Below are 21,003 nucleotides of genomic sequence, written 5' to 3' on the forward strand. Positions count from 1 at the left end.
CGCAAAATTTACGGGCATACGTGCTCCTTTTATTGTTAGTTTAAATTGTGAGCCTACTTCCATCTATTTTGTGGGAAGAGCCTTCGGTTTTAAAATAAGCAATGTGTTGCATTATTGCTTGTTATTACAAGTAATATTCCTATATTTTCCTATAAGATCATGGGAAAAGTTATACACTGAGGTTGTAAAACTGACAACCGCATTTAGCAGTGATCCTTAAGTCAAGTCAAGTGGCTTTAATTGTCGTTTCAACCATTTACAAGACAGCGTTCCTCCAGGACCATGGCGCTACATGACACATCGACACAGGGCTACATAAAGTGCAAGTGTGCAAAAAGTACAGACACTGCAAAAACATTTACCAGTGCCTAAAATTACCCTACACCGACAGTAAATACTTTATGTATATAAATGATAGCTATATTCTTTATTAAGGACAAATGCCATTTTGTTGTCATTTCCATTTGATGACATTTTCCTGCTATTGTTAAATGATGTGCCTGCCTAATATTTAACAGAGTCATTAAGCATAAATGCAAAACTGGTTATGATCTGATAATGGAAGGTTTTGGGGTTTTACTGACGATCACTATTTTTTTCCAAAGGCCAGTTTAGTGGGCAGCTTAGTGCCGACGTATTACGTTATACAGCGGTGCCTGAGGTTCAGCAAAAAATCCGTTCTAGGAAAGTGGTTGCGAACCAATTTGTATGCAAACCAAGACAATATTACCCATAAAAAGTATTGAAATTCGATTAATTAGTTCAACAAGCCTACCAAATAATATTTTTCGTTAATCAATTTTCTGGTTTTTATAGTAAAAACCTAAACACAAAAAACCACAATATTGTGTGGCTACGGGCGGACCGAGGCATCGCGGGAGCAGAGAGAATCATAGAGACTTGCTTGCCCGGGAAATCACGCTCTTTATTAACAGTCCTTAACCCTTGTATTGTTATTAATGTTAATGGTTGCATTTCCCTATTGTTGCGCGTATGTTTGCCCGGACCTTGTGTGTACCCAGTCCGATCCTCATGTGTATAATGGCATGTGTAAATCTCCACCGTGTGTGCATCTTACAGTTCCATGTCCGTCTGTGTATTTGGGTTCGGTGTTCCTTGTTTGCCTGTTGTAGTCCTTCAATTTACAAGTGCGCGCGGTGCACGCTGGGATACCGATGCTACACTAATATAAAAAAGGAACTTGGTCGAGGAATCTGTTCGTCAACCAAATTTTGTACGCGAGTCAATGCATTCTTTTCCATAATTTTTTTTTATACCGAACCAAATTGTTCGTAGGCCACAGCGTTCGTGAACCGCAGGCACCACCGTACCATCAATAATACAACCAGTGTCAAGCAAAGACTTTTCGAGGGGCATGTAGTCTATCGGTGAGGGGGGGAGTCCCCCTCGGTAAACTGAACAGGGGTACTCCAGTCCCTCAGAAACGGGACAATTTCGGGGATAGTTCGGCGAGGTGATCAGGCAACCAAACCCCACCCCCTTGCAAGCGCCTGATGTCGAATACCTCTGACTGCACATGTGTCAGGAGTCTCCGGTTATTTTTCAGCGTCAAAAGTTATACAAAAAATCTTTTCCATGAAAAAGTATGAAGGACTGAGGTAGATTATCGCGGGTTATCCTCGTTCGTGCCGTGTTCCATACAGTCCAAATTAGGATTCAGTATCTTACTTTCATGTTAAAGCATTACCCGATGCTAACGTCCACTTCAGATTTAAACCGTTAACCTAGTTTTGTCACGAATCCATCGTCGATAACTCCGAGGCGATCTGCTACCATTTCATTCTTCTAGTCCAACTGCCATTTAAAGAAAGCTGTAAATGTCTAAACGTTTTAAGGGTAGAGCAATACACAGGCGCCGTAAACATTGACAGGTCTTTAGGACACACATGCTTTGCGCTCTTGGCATCAAAACATCTGATTGGTCGGTCGTGACTCATGCGCAGTAGACAACAATGAACGACTTCACAGTCTAATTCAACGGCTGGAGTTGAGTAGCATTTGTATTTAGTATCAATTCCCGGTAACTTCTGGCTAATTCAGGTAACTGCTCCATGGCACTCGCACAATTAATTTTAATTTACACGAATCAACTCACAGTAATCTTAATAATGGTGTTTAGCGAAGGTTGTTTTTTTCGGTTGTCATGGTTTCAGATTATATGCGTTTCACAGTAGCTGAAGAGTTAGCTGAGAACCAGCCTCGCGTATAGCTTGAGGATGGAGATGCGCAGACAGATATATTGTAACGTTTGAATAAGACCGATTTGGGATGTATTTTTACAGATCGTTTCCATTACATATGAGCCGTGACATGCATAGATTTTCGTGGGGCAGGTGCTCGAACAGGGGGCGTTTCGGCCAGGGGGTCCCTCTCGGAGGGGGGTCTTCTCGGGAAATCGCCGGTTATCAAAAAGCGGTACTTGGGACATCTAAGGGGTTGAACTTTGATTCGTTCAGGCGAAAAAGGGCAAGTGCTCAAGTGCCCCCACACGTATTTGCATAGGAATTACTCTCTCCAGAGGCCCCGCAAAAAGTTCAGTGGATGGGTAGGCTTTTTCCTGCCGTTACCCTGTACTTATAGGAACCGCAGCCAGAGCTCCAAAAGGGTTTTGGATACGGAGTTAATTGAAATAAATGGATGCATTAGGAATGACTTGCTGCCATGTATTTATAGTGTAATCTTCTTTGTTCTGTTACAGTCGAAAATGTGTGAAGGTCCTTCCTTGATATCTGGCCCCATCCCTCCGGATCCGTCGCTCTTTCCTCAGTACTACAGGCAGCCTGCCTCTGGTAAGACAAAGGGCTTTGACAAATCTCACGGTGTGCTCTGTGACACTATGAAGAACTATCAGATGTTCTGGACCTCTTAAGTCTGGGATTCCTGAAGAATTAATTCAGATGATTCCTACTGACTTTAATCTCCACACCAATTAGTGCGGATTACTTTAGCTGCTAATTTAAACCCTCTAACATACTGGCAAAGGAAGATAACTTGGGTGATCCAAACATGCTCTGTACCACCAAAACCAGACCAAGGTATGAACTGTAAAAAGACTTACTGCAGCTTTATCTTTGGTGGCCGTTTGTCACCTTTTTATTTTATGAAGTATGAAAGTGTGGTCAGGGAGCTTAAAGCAAAGTGAAACTATGGAAACATTATTTCCATATAAGAAGCACAAAGACAGAAAAGTTACTTTTCCCTAAATAGGTTTCGGTCATTGGATGATTTTCTTTACATATTTGAGTAGGGGTGTAACAGTACACAGAATTCATGGTTTAGTACAAACCTCGGTTTTAGGTCACGGTTCAGTACATTTTCAGTACAGCAAGGAAAATAGAACTTGTTCTGAAGTTAGTTATTAATTAAAACTGCAAACACAATTAGCAACAGATGTAAAGCAAAGGCATTGGGTCTGTCAACATGTCTGAGTAACAAAAACTAAAAGACTTATGTGCACATTGTCTAACAAATTTAAAATTCAAAAATAGAAAACCTTAATAAGAGTAAGGAACCACATCCCCTCCAAATCCTGTTTTCCCTGCTACGAAGTATGGTTATATACCTATAGTGATAAACACCCCTTTAGCTATATTTTTTTAATCATCGTTATTTATTTATTTTTAGCTCAGTCGCAATTTCCCTGCAAACACACCTTAAATGCCACGGGAAGACTAACTTGCTCCAGTTGTACATGAACCTGGTTGATGCTGTCTCACATCAGTTAGCATGTTGGACGTGTTTCCAGCAACATATCCAAGTTTGGTGTAACAGAACTGACAGTCTTGGTTTAAACTACCCCGTCCAGTGCTGGTGTACATTACTAGGAAACCAAAATGTTCCCAAACCGCTGATTATGACTGACTGTAACCAGCACAGACTGTAACCAACTCACAGTCACAATCAGTATAATGTTTTCATGTTGAACTGCTTGTAAACGTAGGTTCAGCTTGTGTCAATGAAGGTATTCATTCATCTGATTGTGTGTGCTGAACCGAAAATGATGTACTGAACAGATCAGAGGCAAATATCTCTTTGTGATTATTTATATTTGTGTCTTGTATTACAATGCATCCTATGCAGTGCCATTATTATTGCTGTAGTTTCATTATTATTATTATATTTCTTGTCAGTCTTCTAAGGACTGCTCCTCATTGGTTTTCCAGCTAGGGGCCGTTTAGAGGGAAACCACCAGGCAGCTCAAGCTCTGCTCTTGGGGCCACTTGCCCCTGACCCCTCCCTATACCCAGAATGCTACAGTGCACGGGCAGCCCCTCCCCCTCGCATTGGTGCTGGTGCTGCCCACAATCGGGAGAAAAGCCAAAGTGGAGTAGTGGGGGTCCTTCTCAAGCTGGAGGGGGTCTCTCTCAACCCTAACCCCATCAGAGCAAGTAAGAATCAATACCTGTGCATTTAGTGCTGTCTAAAAAATACTCACTATTGATTGCCTGACTGTAATATGGTGGAATTAATAAATAATAATCCATCGATCTTCAAGTCACTTAGTCTAGTTATGGTTATAGACAGCTGGAGCCTGTCCCAGGCAGCAGAGGGCGCTAGTCTAGGTGTCATATACTCTGAGTGGGATGCCAGTCCGTTCCAGGGCACATATACATACAAGCTAATAATAATAATGATGATGATAATGGATTTTGCCCTTATATTTGGAGCTCTGAATGAGTTATAAATCATTGCGAACTGCTTTGGCCATCCTGTAGCAGAGCTCCCATTGCACACACCCTCTGTCGTCTTATCGCCATGACTCTCCAGAGGCTCAGTCGCGGGACTACGGCAGGGAGAATGTGCGCAGGCTAAGGGCGATCCAGAGACGGTGCCGAGAGCTGGAGGCCGAGAGGGAGCGCTCCCGGCCTACTCCCGTCAAGGCACTCTGGACCTCCTCCAAGTACCAGAGCGTCCCGTCGAAGGTGATGGCTCACCTACAGGTAAGGGGGGACAGCTGGATTTTCAGACGCTATGCAGCATACACCTTTCATGTCCTGCATCATATAACAGAAAAATACTCTGATCTGGGTGTAACAAGCTGCTTTTATCAAGTGAGAGCACTGTGCTTGTTTTACATTTCAAACCAAGGCATTTACATTTGGTCAGAAGTAAATGTTGGGATTTCTGAACGGATGCATCATCTATAGCAGGGGGCCAGATTCCATCAGCAGCGCAAAGCCACGGTCCACTGCCTTGTGAGGTGGGACCCTGGCGATAAAAATTGCCGATGGGGAAGTTGGGGGAAGGTTTTCCTGGTGATAAAATTTACTGGGTGAAGTGTAAAAGTGTAATTGGCTCAAGCAAATTGTCAATAGTTTCTTTGAATAAAAAAACATGGAGCATACAGTAGTAACTTATAAATTAGCCCTCTCCCTTCCCCCCTCTCTCTCTCTCTCTCTCTCTCATTCTGTGGGTGATAGGATGCTGCCCCCCCCAAGAAGGCCGAGTGCCAGAACTATCTTAAAGCACACTCCCGCGGCGGAGCTCAGGGGTCGCCGCGCCTGCACCGCGCAGCCTCCTCCCACAGCCTGGTCGCCCCCGATGCCGAGGTGAGTAGGTGGCTTGTGCTGTCATCAGGAGCGGCAGCTGTGTCGGGAATATCGGACCAGTTTGGGGTCAGAACCATGTGAAAGTGGGGGGAGACAATAGTATATGTATGAGTGTAATATGAAGTTGGCAAAGTTAGGTGCAGAGCCCTTCCACAGCATGGCGGTAAAGTACAAATGCAGTATGAGTGACATAATTATCAGAATTTAAGACTATGAATTCTGGGTACTGCAAATACAGAATATGACGATGACTAAGCAGAGTGTAAAGGTCACATGACCTGAAGGCAAAAGCTTCTCCTCATCTTCTCAGTCTTGGCATTATGGCTGTTTTCCCCTGATCTTGCACCGATGGGTTTAGATGTCTGGCAGGCTTGGCAGTATTGTCCTGCAGATCCATTCAGCACACCATATCACACCATATTGTTATAAAACTGTATTGTAATTATAGTATCCTTATAGTATATAAATACTATTATAGTATATAGTATTCTTGTTACTCCGATATGGAATCTGAGCCCCTCCTAGTAAAAGCTGGTATTTTCAGCCTATTAGAGTGTAAGCATCATGCTGCCTGCGTCCTCTTTGCTCTGCAGATGCGAGTGTGTGGGGTGGCCATGGACTTTGTGAGGCACAACATGCACGCTGCAGGAAAGACAGCGCTGCGGCGCTCGCAGTCCCTCCAGTCGCTGGTGAAGCTGCCCAGCGCACAGAAGGGGCGCGTGCCGAAATAGTGAGTGACGCTGGGCCGCCCGCCGGCACCCCTGGAAGCCAGAGGAAATGCGTGCGCCTCCCTCACTCACTTCCTGCCTTTAACAGTCTTGAGCAGAGGAAGGAACAGTGGCGACAAGAGGAGGAAGAGAAGAGAAGGAACACTCCCGACCCGTCTATCCCAGCAGGACACTCCTTGATGTCTGAGAAGGAGAGACAGGAAACACTTCAGTCACTGAAAGAAAGTATGCTGCTTTATCTTAATTCCTTTGCAGTTGCAGATTTGTAAGCCTATATATTCCTTTGATACTTTTGTACTTCTAACATACCGAACAATATGCGACCTGCCTGCCAGTATACTCTGGAATACTTACGGTGTTAGCTTGTGGCACAATTTGGGAAGGGCTAATTAATTTACAGAGAGTGTTGCGCGTTGTAGGTGCTCCTCTGGTTCTTAAGGGGCAGTCTGACGCTTTTCTCGTCCAGCTGGACATCCTGTTCCATGTCCTGCTTTACCTCGTCTTGCACCCAGGTCTGAGTGTCTTCTCACTGTCCCTCCCCAGCTCAACAGTCCCTGGTGAACGAGCTCCTCTCTCTGCCTGTGCGTGTGGATACCTTGAGCGTTCAGAATCGCCGGGCTCAGCTGGACCGCAAGCTGTCTGAAGTAGAGGAGGCCATCAAGGTCTTCTCCCGGGACAAAGTGTTTGTCAAGATTGACTCTTAGCAAGGCCAGCAAAATGTCTTCCTAGAATAAAGTATTGGTCAGTATTCCCAGCTTGGGGAGAAACTGAAAGACCAGACAATATTTTCTATCAAGAGTAATACTCTTTGTCCATTTTTGTATTACATTGTAAATAAATGTTTTGTAGCAAATGTAGTATTTATCATTGCATTTCAATGTTAAGACTCTTTGTCTAATGTTCTATTTATTCATAATCTGTAAATATGATACAAAATATGAGATTAATTTGTAATCAAAGTTTTCTAGATCTGGAAGGCAACAAAATAGAGTTGTTATTCCATCGGTGATCTGGGAATCTTACAGGAATACAACCTAGACAGCTCCCAGGGGAGCTATTCCTGGCTTATCCCCCTGGGCCCTGGACACACTGGAGGGATTAAATCCCCCAGCTGGCTTGGGAAAGTCTAGGGATCCCCCAGGGCAAGACAGTGGCCAAAGAAAAAGACCTGATCCGACCTGCTTGGCACGATGCCCCCGCAAGCCTCACCAGGGTGAGGGATGGGAATAAAATGATGATGATGATGATGATGAGAAGGAGAAGTTTCCTTAAAATGACCAGGATTAGTACTTCCAAATGAAATAATTAGTATTGACATTACTATATCCTCCATTTCCTGGTTTCAGTTTGTTGTTTTCAGAATCCTGGCTATAGTGTATTGAAAAACAGGGCCACCATTGTATTTAACTGTCCAAAGTTCAAAAGTTTAAGCTTGGTCTAGCAAGGAATCTATAATAAATGCAAGTATATTATTTTGCTCTCGAAACGTATTTTTTTTATAGTAGGATACACAAGTACACACCACTTCAGTAAATAATACCCCAGAGGTCATGTTGATCAGGAGTATTCAATACTGATCCTTTTGCATCGATATTTTTAACATCTGGGCAGTTATTCATATAGCCCACAGCAGAGAGCAGCACACTTGTGTTAGATGAGGGTGAACAACCGTCGAAGAAGAAATACCGTTTACGTTCCTTACGTCGTCACGTTACTATGCGGCACGCACGCACGATTTTTTTTTTTTGTAAGATTTCATTGTTCAAACGAATGTCAGTGCAAGATTGGGTTTAATTTTCAAATTTTATTTTCTTGCATATTTATCCCATTTGAATCACCGATCTCAGTACTAAACAGCTATACAAAGCGATGAGTAAAAGAAAGGCACCGCAAGAGAAACTGAACGAAGGAATCACAGACTTTCTTATAGGTACGAAGCGAAACATTAGCTGCTAACAGTTAGCTTCTGTATTGTTCGCATGATGGTGTTTGTATTAAATCCCAGAAATGTCACTTTAAAATCATCGTACTGTATAGCTGACGATCATGAAATAAAATGTACTATGTCGTTTAGAAGGACTCAATCAGCCAGTCATTTATTCGAATAATGGTTGCGACGGATGATAGAGTGGTTGCAGTTTCAACACAGTCTTTAAAATGTACTTCTTAAATCTGAATATTATCCTTTTTAGTGGTAGAAATAACATTTACCGTGCTCTGTGGCTATAACTGTGCACGCTAGTACTAATAGAGGTGTGTATCTGTACACTTAAAGATTCTCTTCCGCATTTAGAAATTAAAACCCCTTCGTACGAATTCTGATTGGTTACGAGGGCATAAGTAATGAAGCTTTCCATATTACATTGAACGAGTTTTACATACAGCTGTTATTCTGTTTTTACATGCCCTTCGCAGTTACATTGTTTATAATCTTAAATAAAACCCTAAAGAACTCCTGTTCCCAATGACTCTAAGTGACATAATGGGTGATAAATAAATAAATTGGGCACGACCATGTAGAACTATAGGTACAACCAACGTGCTTAATTTCCTATTATCTTTTTGCTTCGTAATTTGTTTTTCCTTATGATCTCTCTGCAGAATTGGCTAATTATGAGAGAAACGTGAACCGAGCTATTCATAAGTACAATGCATACAGGTGAGCTGTGGTGGTGGGGGACAGTTTTCTTAATGTTATGAAACGAACAAATAACTTGGTTTATTTTCTGAATTTTTAATGAAACTTGGCATTATCTTGCGCGTCTCTTCCCCTGTGTTACAGGAAAGCTGCTTCTGTCATTGCGAAATACCCAGAGAAGATTAAAAGTGGCACAGAAGCCAAAAAACTGGTATGGTCTCTTCTGTGCTTCTGGAGTGACATAGGAGGGTGATTTAAAATTCGGTGTGTCTGTCACACCAAGTATCTAACGCTCAGCAGCTCATTCCGTTCTATTTTGACTCCCATATACTCGTACGTTTTTGTCAGTCACCTTTTACGTTTCGCCGACAACAGGATGGAGTGGGAGCGAAAATCGCAGAAAAGATTGACGAGTTTCTGGCCACGGGAAAGCTGAAGAAGTTAGAAAAGGTGAATGACATGTCAGCCAGTGTGTCTATGAATCTGATTTTCAACTTTTTAATTTCACACATACTTAGAGAACAGTGTGAAATCTTGGTGGAGTTGGGGGGGGGGGGGGCTGGTGTCAGAACGAATAGTAGCGTAATACTGGACAAGAATAAAATAAGACGGTTTTGGTAAAATGCGAGTGTATAAATACATAAATGGGCACACACATATATAAACAAAATTGGTGTTAGATACATATGAAAAATATAACAAACTGTTCATTTGTTTTTGATATTTCACAGATCCGAAATGATGATACCAGCAGTTCCATTAACTTCCTTACCAGGGTCACCGGCATTGGGTATGGCTTTTTCTTTCGTGTAGTTTAATTTGTTTGGTTTTTGTTTGTTTGTTTGCTTGTTTGTTTGAGGTTCTTTGGTATGTATTTCAACTCTGATTGCATGCTACATTTTATTCTTTCTCTCTACAGCCCGGCAGCTGCTCGCAAGTTTGTGGAAGAGGGTGTGAAGACACTCGAGGGTTCGTTCTCTTGTTATTATTTCTTTACAAAACGCCTGAGACTCAAGAACAGGGTGATAAGTGAAGATGAGCTTAAATCATTATTCCGTCATTATTCCGAACGCGCTGAAAGAGTGTAACAGAAAATTGAGTTATGCAGCTATTCAGTATATAAAACAATGAAACATTAAAATGTAATTGCAATATAAATGTATAGTGATTTTTAACCTGGTTTTCACTATAATTTCAGATCTGAAGAAGAATGAACACAAGCTTAATCACCATCAAAAGATTGGACTTAAGTATGTAGTTAATTTAATCTATTCTGGGTGGAGTGTCTGTTCAAGAATGTGGATAATTGTTTGTACACATTATGAGTAATACGTTTGATGCCTTTGATTTAATTGTGTTGATAAATTTTAGTAATTAAGAAATAGATGATTGTAGTTATTTAGCATACTGTGTTGCAGATACTTTGAGGACTTCGAGAAGAGAATTCCTCGTGCTGAGATGGAAAAGATGGAGGTGAGTAATATAGCAGTATAATTTTAGAAATGTGTGAGATATCACTAGGCGAACTAGCCAGCCTCACATTGTGTGGATTTCGTGATGAATACTATCAAGAAATACAAGACAAAGGAAACTTCATGCCTTTTCTTGAAATGCAGTTTTTTTTTTAATCATAAATCAGGATCCTTGACTCCAGGCTTCCCCCATGTGTGTCCTCTCTGTAGGCTCTGATTCTCCAGGAGCTGGAGGTTTTGGACCCAGAGTACATCGGAACCATCTGTGGAAGTTTCCGGCGAGGTGGGCCTACGGTTTTCGATTAAACATAGTTAATTTGCTTGTTGGCATGTAAAACCCCCCATAATTCGCTTGTAATGTGTCCACACACTGCCAGGGGCTGAATCCAGTGGTGATATTGACATCTTGCTGACTCATCCAAACTTCACCTCTCAGTCTGAGAAACAGGTAACAGTCACTTGATAGTGATATTTGGTAATGTGATGTAAATGTAAAATTGCAACACTAATTATTTCCATTAGGCTGTTGTATGGGGGGGGGGACCATTTCCCCGGTGGACTAGTGGATTTCAGAGGGACTCCATTCCAGCCCTTTAATGAATTACAATGTTGGGGCGATTCCTTATGTTCTCTGATTTCTCTTTTCCTACCTTGTTTCAAATTTTTTCCACAGCCCAAACTTCTGCATGATGTGGTCGACCACCTTGAGTCACTTAGCTTCATCACTGAAACCTTGTCAAAAGGAGACACAAAGTTCATGGTCAGTGATGCTGTCAGTCTCTTTCTTTGCTGTTGGAGTTAACCAGAGATGGTAGATTGAGACTTCATAACACACAGCAGTAAGCTGTCAGTCACTGGCCGGTCTGACGCATTTTGCCGCTTTTTATTGGTCCCCTTTGAAGTTAATCATTCTTTCCACTGCTAGCTTTATGCATTCTGCTGGATGTTTTAGCTCAACAAATTTGTTCCTGACTTTTGGTAGGGGGTTTGTCAACTGGATCATGGCGATGGAGAAGAAAACCCACATCGCCGCATTGACATCAGGTAGATGCTTTTCCATATTCACATTACTGGATGAAATCATTGTGCTCTGTCAGGGTCTGTCTGTGGTGAGGATCAAAATGTATCGAAATGTGAAGTCAAAAGTGCAAATTGTCACTCACTGGCTTTTTAATGGCCAGATCTTCCCCATAAAAAAACATGTGTTTGATAACATGGTGTTTGATAGGGCCATTTGTCTATCTAGATCGTTGTGGTGAGAATTGCTTAGTTTTGGAGATATCAGTCATTGAAATTTTTGGCTTCTCTCGAACATAATGAAAGTGAATGGCATTCTTTCTGTGGTAATTAAAACGCCAAAAAAATACATTTCAAAAATCCAACAGCAATGTCTCTTGCCAGAAATCACGACCCAGTTATTGAAGATAAGCCACATACTTTGTAGTGAGCAGTTTAATGTACCAACTATTTTCTTTCTACCAAACTCCACACTGCAATCGTATCCCTGCACAGAAGTTAGCACTGGGACGTTCGCCCGCTTGACAACGTGACCTGATGTAAACATCAATGGCCTCCTCTTTGACTGAACGCCAACTTTTACTAGCTCTCTGGTGTTATGTGAGCTAGCAGTATTGAGCTGTAATTGCTATTAACTAAGGTGGTATTATCAGGAGCACAAACTGCCCCTTTAAATGCTTGTTTCTTCGCAATGAACACTTTTAATCAATCAGTAAGTCACAAATTTCATAGACTGATTTCATTGCTGGTCCATTGAGCAAGACCCTTAATCCCCAGTTATTAAAATGTATATCACTTTGGATATGAAAGCATTTGCTAATGACTAAAGTTGAAATGTACACTGAAAAGAGGCAAGTAGACTGTCGAGAAGCTTATAGCATCTGCTTATATCAGTATCAAATCAGCTCCCTTTTTCATCTTTGTTTTCTGTGTGTAATTTCCCTCTCAGATTGATCCCTAAGGACCAGTACTACTGTGGCGTGCTGTATTTTACGGGCAGTGACATCTTCAATAAGAACATGAGAACTCATGCTTTGGAGCAAGGTTTCACTCTCAATGAGTACACCATCCGACCAATTGGGGTTACTGGTAGGTTACCAGCACATGTTAGTGCCTTCATTTTTTTATCTTTGTGGGGGCACTGGATGTCTGTCAGACTTTTTGAATTTGTTGGTTGTTTGTCAGTGATATTAACACCCAGTCCTCCTCCTCAGGTGTAGCAGGGGAGCCTCTGCCGGTGGATAGTGAGAAGGATGTTTTCGACTACATCCAGTGGAAATACAGAGAACCTAAAGACCGCAGCGAGTGAGAGGCAGTGAGGGTCACAGCAAAGCACTTCGGCTTTAGTTACTGTCATCCTTTCTAGCAAAATCAAACTGTTGCAGTGAATAGAACATATGTGTGGTTTGGAGACTGTTTGCACGTGTGTGCTTGTGATTTTCATTTTAATTTTGGTCACTTTTCTGTAAGAAACTGCCTTTAGAGATGGCAGAAAATTTAGGGAGATCTCTGGAAAAGTGTTTTTACTTTGTCTCATTTTTAGCTTTTTGAAGGTAATATTGTATTTGGCTTACTTCATGTGATGTCCACCTTACAATAAGGTACAACTTATGATAATGTCAGAGTGCTTTTCTAGATGAATGATAGAATGATTGCATAACTGATGAGTAAGAATAGAGGGAGACAGCCTAGCATTTCACTGCTTTTGGAGGAGCGACGACTTCTCGTGATATTACTGCTAAAATCATGCAGCTCTGACACAGATGGAAATGTTTCCCTTTGCTGCTGTTTTGGAACATCGTGCCGAAACATGCCGGTGTACATGAGAGCGTTAATTGTGGCCCAGGAGGAGCAGACGTAAACCAATACTCAGTGTGACTGTGTGACTGTCCTGTTCAATGGCTCCTTTCGGGGAGCGAAGTCCGTAGCGGGGCTCATGTTACGAGTTCTCAGGGACGAGCTAATGGTGTTCAGACAAAGATCCTCATAGGTTTACCTCTCTGTCCTCTTCATGTTTCAGATGGAGCAACAGAAACAGGCACAGTTCTGGGTCATTATTGTTAGACAAGTATCACTTAAAAGCATGTACTTGCTACAGGTTCAGTTGCATTATACATGTTGTAAGGATTAGGCAAAATCATATACATGGTATTGGGACTTGTAGGTAAGATGACTTAATTCTCTGCGTAAATATACCATTGAGGGCAATGATGAACGACCTCTGCATTCAGTTTGGGTTTGGCAAAAAGTATAAAATTCGTAGTCCTCAGTGAAATACCTATTGCATGTTTTTCTTTTAGCCATATTATAACTCTTCCCATTTGGAAATTGTGTTATAATTGAATATGCCATAATGTCACGATCAAACAAATGAATCAAGAGTATTTGGAGAAATGCAGTACTGCACATCTGCTAATACAGGTAATATTACTACACTCTTTTCAAAGTAGAAAGGTGCTATATAAAGACCACAAAAAGCTTATAGTTCCATACCAATCTGGAACTGAATATCATTTCTTACTGTTACTTGGTATATTGTAATTGTGTATTTATTATTTGTCAGTTGAGTGTAAAAGACAACAATATTGATTGTATGGTATTTTCATGAGGTAGCTATTTAAAAATTAAGCTCCATAGTTCACAGATATGTCATACAACGTTGTTCAAATAATTATCTGCTAAGATACATGGAAAATTTATTTGTTTTTGAGAAATAAAAACATTTATTTCCATGTCCTTGTTTCAGTCTTTGAGAAAAAATATTTTATCTATAACGAATGTGATTTTCTTGGTTTTACTATCGCCTGATATCCAGTGTATGATCGGGCATACACAAATGTTATCACAGTATTAATTTTTGCAGTGGACCCACTAGAACGATCAGCTAGTTACCCGATGGTATTGAAATAAAATGCCAAGATTAGTATCAACATGTTTTAATGTTTTATAGCCTAAAAGTTAGACAGGATAACAAAACACTAAATGTACACTTCGACCCTTCGGAAACTCCCCACCTCCGGCTGAAAAAACGATATAGTCCTTGTTTTGCTAATTAGTAATGCTTTTATACAAATTAATATTTAAAGAAATACTCAAATTCTCTTTGTTCCCCCACAAGACTTTTGACCAGGACAACACAAAGTAAAAGCTTTTAAAAACGGAATGACGGCTGCTAGCAGCGTTGCCTTGTAATTATCTGTCAATTGTTCTAGAAAATTTCAAAGGCCGTAGGTCAGCCACGGGGAATCAAGGAACGCTATCGGGTATGTGATATACGCAGCATTTACTATAAACCAAAAAGTGTCAGTCCACTTTCAAAAAGTAAATTCAGCCATATAATTCATATAATTCAGGTATTCCAATACTTTGTAAACAATGAAAGGACGCTCAGCGGTGGGCAAAATGAGCTGTTTTAATGAAAAGTATCCATGGATACCAAAACTGGCGTCTTAAACGCAAAGGATCATGGTTTGAAATAAAATGCTGATATAAAGTCCAGCAAAACTCAGAGTGCTTAGCCAATAGGATAGTTGTGTGCGCTCTTTAGAACCAATAGCGTGCCGACAGGGTGGGTTATGCTTGAAGCATTTTCCAGCCATTTGCCGAGGCGAGTCGAGTCCGTTTCAGCAACGAAGCGATTCGCAGGGCGTGTGATCTGTGATACGTACCTAGCAGGTAACGTTTTCCCGTACTTGCAGAGTGGCATTGCAATATTAATAAAACATCTCGGAAAGCGGAATAAAAATTTTATATTCTGTAAATAATTCCAACTTTATTATTAATGGTATTTAAATTCTGGTTATTTACGTAACAAATTAAAAGAACGATAGTGGAAGGTAGGTAACATCACTGATTTTAGCTGCTTTTTTATTAGTGATTTCTATACACCTGCTGTTTAAAACTATAACCAACTTTATGGTTTTGTAAACTTAGTAGTTTATTATTTTTATGTTAACATACTGTGGTGCTTAAGTGGGATATACGGATAACTTGCTGCGGTCATGCGGTAATTATTGGCCGAAACACGGCCGGGCGTGAAACGGGCGAATCCGTCCGTCTGCAGCAATCGGGAGCCTTTCCGTGGAGGCTGGGGGACGGGGGGCAGGGGACATCCAGGACGGGGGCAGGGATACACACACTACGGGGAACTGAAGCGTCAGTTTGCCTGGTGTCTTTGGGTAGGGAAAGCGGAGTACCCGGAGGGAACGGAAAACAACAATTCGGGGCGGGACTCGGACCCACAACCCCGCAAGTGTGAGAAGTACTTGGAAGTATGTCTTTTAGCTGCATTACTGTTGAAGGTTTTGTGGAAGCCGAGTTAGTAATTGTGCTTTTATGAGGTGAGGTTATAATAGCGAAAATGTCTTGGAAACCGCGTGTGTTTCATATGGTATGGTATTAATTCGTTATCTCTCCGTGGTCAATTAGACTTTGTTAAATTCCGCTTTACGTCCGTATGAAACATTGGATGTTTTCACAATGATTTTGTACAACGCACCCTTGGCGCACCCCTTGCAAGGTGCCGCAGGGATGCCCCACGTCCGGTTAACGAATCTGCTCCGTACGCTTTTCGCAGCGTAACCATGTCCGACAGAAAGGCGGTGATCAAAAACGCGGACATGTCCGAGGAGATGCAGCAGGACGCCGTGGAGTGCGCGACCCAGGCCCTGGAGAAGTACAACATCGAGAAAGACATCGCCGCCTACATCAAGAAGGTAGCGTGCCTCGTCATGTCATTAATCCCCTTAATTAATGTGCTCCAATGATGCGCAGATTAAGGGTAGAAAGATGATAGAGACAACACATTAACAGAGAGGTCACTTGTGTTCTAAGGGGCTGTGTGGCCCAGAGCCTGTGCCCACGCCTTTAAGTCCTGAAGAGCGGAGCATTGTGAACGCCGCTTTTGATTTTTTTTTTATAAATGCGGCGGTATTGTACGTGGGAGGAAAAAACTGCATTATGGCCTTTTCTATGCTGCATTCTCATGAGATTACATGCATGTCAATATCCATCAGACATACAGTGCAGCTGTTTTTTACTGCACATTCATTCCATTGAATTGAATTCCGGCATTAATGTTCCTCAATTATGTCTGGTATTTGGTGGTGGTGTGGGGGTTAAGATTAAATCTTTTGTTGTGTATGAAGTGGATACAGGTGTATAGTGAATTGATTGTTTTTCCCCTAGGAGTTTGATAAGAAGTACAACCCCACCTGGCATTGCATTGTGGGGAGGAATTTCGGGAGCTACGTCACCCACGAGACCAAGCATTTCATCTACTTCTACTTGGGTCAGGTGGCCATTCTGCTGTTCAAGTCTGGTTGAAGTTGCAGCTCAGCAGCCAAGCCCTGAAGTTAAACTGACTGGCAAAGACTGACAACAAAACCCCCTTCTTGGTTACAGGGACCTGCATTTTTTTCTGTGCTGCTTCTGTTAGAAATGGCCATGTAAAGACTTGTATTTATTTTCTATATAGCAGAATGTTAAGTCCTCAAAATAAATTTTTTACTTAAGTTTCATGACTGGTTTGTTTAAGGTCCACAACTTCATGTATACATTTTTTGCTACAGTGACTTTCTACAGCATTTCATTGATGCCACCTGTGATTTTTCCACATGTAAGACACACCGAAGCTTACATTACAAATCAGCATGAGACTCGATGCTAAGGCTTCCCTACACACGTCACCCACCCACTGTCACGACACATAATGGGAAACTTTAGGGTGAATAGCCTAAAAGGGCAACATGGCCAGGGAATCAGATTTAAAGATCACTGGTAATTTAAAACCTGTGTCATCCTTCAGCCAATATTAACTTTAGTTATGGGGTTAAGCCAATGAGCCTGTACACCATGCCATCCAGCTGGGGGAAACACCCCAAAGCAGGGCTTGCACCACACACAATGGAGAGATTTACGCACATCTGACATAGCGAGGCAGGAGCAAACCCACACAGGCAGGACAAACGAACAGCAAACCAAAGAGGACGGGAAGCCACAGCCCTGATGGCAAAAGGCTGAACTGCTGACCACCAAGTCACTGCATGACCCCGACATACTGGGTCACTGCAAAAATGAATGAGCACACAGTCAGTGGACAGGATGTCATTTATTAGACTGTTTAGAAGACCAGCTTGTGCGGATAGACACCATTGGTGAGGCAGAATGAGCCACGCAGGTAACCCTTCAGCTGAGGGACCTTCCTGATGAGGGGCAGCAGCTGGGCGTCCACAGCCTTCTGGTCAATCTTACGCTGCTCTGTCACCTGGTATTTCTGTGGGGGACACAGCGAACGTACTAAGTGAGGAAGGCTTGAGGTCAGACAGCAGGACTTGTACCAAACTAACCTGGAGCAACTGAAGTTTAGGTTTGGCTCTGCTGGTCACAGAATTCAAAGAAGCAAACGTCGGAACACAAGCACAGATCCCCAACCTCACTCAGCAAATGGCCACACCTTCACAGTACACTTGAATAACCACTTACATGCATGCATACAAACTTGGGCCCGAAGTAGTACCAACATGGAATAAAAGAAGCTTTAAAAAGACACCACAGCCAGGAGAAGATGGCCAAGCAAAGATTTATATTGGCAACTTTAAGTACCAAAAACTCATTCTGTTTAAATTTGATTTGCCATTAAACCGTAACAAGTAAATAAGATACTCAAGACCCTTATCGGGAAAGGGTTTAATGTCATATGTAGGGTTCAATTTGGACCCGTCTTGTCAAATAGTTTTACACAACAGCAATCTGCATGGGTAGCAAGCCAATTAGCCAACACAGCAGAAATTTAATTTTATTTAATGAATTGTGTAGTCAATCCAGAAACGTCAATCCCAATTTCAAAGGCCTTGCATATTAAAATTCAGAAGATTCAAATTGAACAAACAAGTTTAAACCACACCAACACTCCATACAGAGTGATTTTTAATGACTGTCCACATACTTTCAACCAGTTCTGCAAATCCAAATAGCCTAAACTCCTATACTTTGAAAATTCAAATCATGTCTTCAACAGATAATGTGACAAGTTACAGCTCTACAGCAAAGAGATGATTCTATTGAGACGTGGCACCATTACACAATAGTAGAGGGGTAAAAACCAAAAATGAAATCACAACTTAACATCCCCAAAAACTGGCCATTGGTAAAATCTGTCACAAACAGAAGGTTTGGAGCCTCACAAGGAGGACATACAAAGAACAGCCAAAAATAAGGGCAGACAAGCTATGTTTAAATGCAACATTGCTTTTACAATTAATCAGATGCATGATATTCCTGGGCAACGTAAACCATGTAAATGAGCTGGAAATGCAATTCTCCTCTGACTGAGAATGTAGAGAGAATACTGGGGTCTTATGGGATCGAGGGGAACATTACCTCCTTCTCCGTGTCGAAGATCTCGCCCTCCTGGTGCCGGGGTCTCCTCAGCTTCTTCTTCTTGAAGTACGAGTCTGTGAGGGTCCTGGGGATCTTCACAGTGGAGATGTCGATTTTTGTGGTGGTGGCAATGACAAACTTTTGGTGAGCTCTGCGAAGAGGCACGCGATTGACGACCAGCGGCCCTGAGCAAGGACAGATCAAACAGGGTGTCAGTCATTGTCCACCAGCATTAAGCTCAGACATGAGGCCTGAAGCTGAGGCAAGAGCTGTTCAAAATGGTAAACAGGACAGTGTGGCAAATTGGATGCATACAATATACACTAGATAAGCACAAAAAAAAACCAACCACACACACACAACATTTCTCCATGCTGGGTCAGACGTTACTATCATTTTCTCCTCAAGACTGGATACTGACTCCTGTATAAAGATGTTAGCGCAACGTCCAACAGGAGTTGTCAATCAACTCTTACCGGTGACAAGAAGAAGACCACTGGACAGCTGCTTCAGGAACACGACACGCTAAGGGAGGGGAAAAAATAATTAATGACAGTTCTATGTCAGATTTTCACAGTAAATGACAAGCTGTGCATACATCCAAGAATGAAAACAGCCCTAGACCCAATGACTACTTACAGAATGTTCAGGCCATGTGATCTACAATGTGCTAGCAGACTCTCATGCTTACCTTACTACAGTATAACTGTAGTACCTCCGCACAAAATAGGACAGCAAGAACTCATTTGGAATGAACAGCAAAGAGCTTTAAAGATATTAAGCTGAAGACACCAAATTCAGGAGGTGGCAGCCACGGCTTAGGCTTAAGCAGCAGCAATTAGACAAACACTTGGGCAGGATTTCTGGCAGGATAAGCGCAGCGGTGCGGACGCCTGCCTGGGCTCACCTTTCCGCGGTGCCGGCCCGTCAGCAGGATGAGGACGGTGCCTGGGGTGATGGAGCTACGCAGCCGTCGCTTGTGCTGGCTGAAGGGTTTCTTGCCGTGACTCAGGAGCTTGCGAGGAACGTCTTCTGTGGGGTAGTAGCGGGGCTTTGGGGAGAAAAAGCCATCAGTGAAAGCTGCACGTAAGGGGGAGAGAGAAGACACCCACCCAGAGAGACGCCCAGGCTCACCATCTTCCGCAGCTTGACCACACGCGTGCCTCCATTCTTGTCCCCCCCAACGGTCTTTGTGACCGTTGTCGGCAGCTTTTCCTTCAACTTCTTTTCAATCTGCGGACATGTGCACCATCAAGCATACAAGTTGCATGCTTACATGCACCCTTACATGTTAAGAACAGGAACACACCATTTACATCGGCATTGGGCTGTACAGAGACCCCTCCAAATTTCAGATTCCTGTCTGAACCATACCTGACCCCTGTCCCACCGACCCATCAAATAATATGTACTCACCTTGGTCTCAGGTGCCTTGGTTTTCCTCTTATATAGCGCTTTGCGAGCATACATGACAGAGCGGGAGTAGCGACACAACCCCCGAGCCAATACAGGGTTGCGGCTCGAGTGCCTCTTCTTGGCCGCCTTCTTCTTCTTCACCACCTTCTTATCACCCTCTGCCATCTGTGGTCAAGGATAATGTACTAGTTAGGAGCGAACATCTCATTAGCAATGCTACAGCCTTAGCAAAATTTAGCCGAGTCAATATCAATTACCTGTACGACTAAGTCATTCGAGCTAAGCAACGTTCGGTTTAATCTGTTGTCAGCAGTTAAAGAATTCAGCTAAGGTTAGCTGAACAAAACTGCAATTTTTGACAAAAACGTGCAAATACAATGTGCCACCTACTGTAGAGCATGCGGGGCACATCTAACACACATCGGCAGAAACGTCTCCAGTAACAGTTTTTCAGGCGCTTGAATACCCGAGGTAGTTAGTTTCTGACAGCTCATGCAGCTTTTAAAAGTTTTTAAACACCGAACAGTAATCAAAGGCAGCACAAATCATTCGTTTATTCATAAATATTAGTGCGGAGGCCCGACTCACGCTACACATCGACAAGGACTCAAAACAGGCATAAGCCCTGTAACACTGACTAGGAAGAAGCCGAACAAAACTTTAGACATAAAATGTCGCCAGCAGCAGAAAGGCAACGATTAAGTTTTACAGTGACGGTACTGGAAAACGTAGAATTATTTAAGAAAAAGGAGCATTTTGTGCGTGCCTCTCTGATGTTGGGC

General features: G+C 42.4%; 4 protein-coding genes across 5 annotated transcripts; 3 read left to right on the forward strand and 1 right to left on the reverse strand.

The window, feature by feature from the left end:
• The first annotated feature begins 1,930 nt into the window (after positions 1–1,930).
• Positions 1,931–7,770, forward strand: enkd1 (enkurin domain containing 1). The gene is made up of 8 exons (XM_048996810.1): positions 1,931–2,061; positions 2,720–2,810; positions 4,185–4,409; positions 4,789–4,961; positions 5,442–5,570; positions 6,164–6,300; positions 6,387–6,523; positions 6,842–7,770. Exons 2-8 carry the CDS (start codon positions 2,726–2,728, stop codon positions 7,000–7,002), a joined length of 1,047 nt encoding a protein of 348 aa, XP_048852767.1. The 5' UTR covers positions 1,931–2,061; positions 2,720–2,725; the 3' UTR covers positions 7,003–7,770.
• A 232-nt stretch (positions 7,771–8,002) lies between these two features.
• On the forward strand, positions 8,003–14,157 carry polb (polymerase (DNA directed), beta). Its single transcript, XM_048996823.1, has 14 exons — positions 8,003–8,228; positions 8,900–8,957; positions 9,081–9,147; positions 9,312–9,386; positions 9,668–9,726; positions 9,856–9,905; positions 10,135–10,186; positions 10,355–10,409; positions 10,619–10,691; positions 10,786–10,856; positions 11,082–11,168; positions 11,391–11,452; positions 12,375–12,514; positions 12,640–14,157. The coding sequence occupies exons 1-14, from the start codon at positions 8,168–8,170 to the stop codon at positions 12,732–12,734; spliced, it is 1,005 nt and encodes a 334-aa protein (XP_048852780.1). The 5' UTR covers positions 8,003–8,167; the 3' UTR covers positions 12,735–14,157.
• Positions 14,158–15,033: 876 nt separating this feature from the next.
• dynll1 (dynein, light chain, LC8-type 1) lies at positions 15,034–16,938 on the forward strand. 2 transcript variants are annotated; one of them, XM_048997051.1, is made up of 4 exons: positions 15,083–15,100; positions 15,608–15,696; positions 16,002–16,140; positions 16,613–16,938. In XM_048997051.1, the coding sequence occupies exons 3-4, from the start codon at positions 16,009–16,011 to the stop codon at positions 16,748–16,750; spliced, it is 270 nt and encodes an 89-aa protein (XP_048853008.1). In that variant the 5' UTR covers positions 15,083–15,100; positions 15,608–15,696; positions 16,002–16,008; the 3' UTR covers positions 16,751–16,938. The 2 variants fall into 2 exon arrangements, with proteins under 2 accessions (XP_048852998.1, XP_048853008.1); XM_048997041.1 differs by lacking the exon at positions 15,608–15,696 and having other exon boundaries at positions 15,034–15,100.
• A 577-nt stretch (positions 16,939–17,515) lies between these two features.
• rpl6 (ribosomal protein L6) lies at positions 17,516–20,413 on the reverse strand. The gene is made up of 6 exons (XM_048996895.1): positions 20,222–20,413; positions 19,940–20,038; positions 19,713–19,856; positions 19,282–19,330; positions 18,806–18,990; positions 17,516–17,699 (listed from the first exon to the last, which is right to left on the reverse strand). Exons 1-6 carry the CDS (start codon positions 20,384–20,386, stop codon positions 17,547–17,549), a joined length of 795 nt encoding a protein of 264 aa, XP_048852852.1. The 5' UTR covers positions 20,387–20,413; the 3' UTR covers positions 17,516–17,546.
• Positions 20,414–21,003: the final 590 nt, after the last annotated feature.

The sequence above is a fragment of the Brienomyrus brachyistius genome, chromosome 2 (genome assembly GCF_023856365.1).
Source record: "Brienomyrus brachyistius isolate T26 chromosome 2, BBRACH_0.4, whole genome shotgun sequence".
Classification (NCBI taxonomy): domain Eukaryota; kingdom Metazoa; phylum Chordata; class Actinopteri; order Osteoglossiformes; family Mormyridae; genus Brienomyrus; species Brienomyrus brachyistius.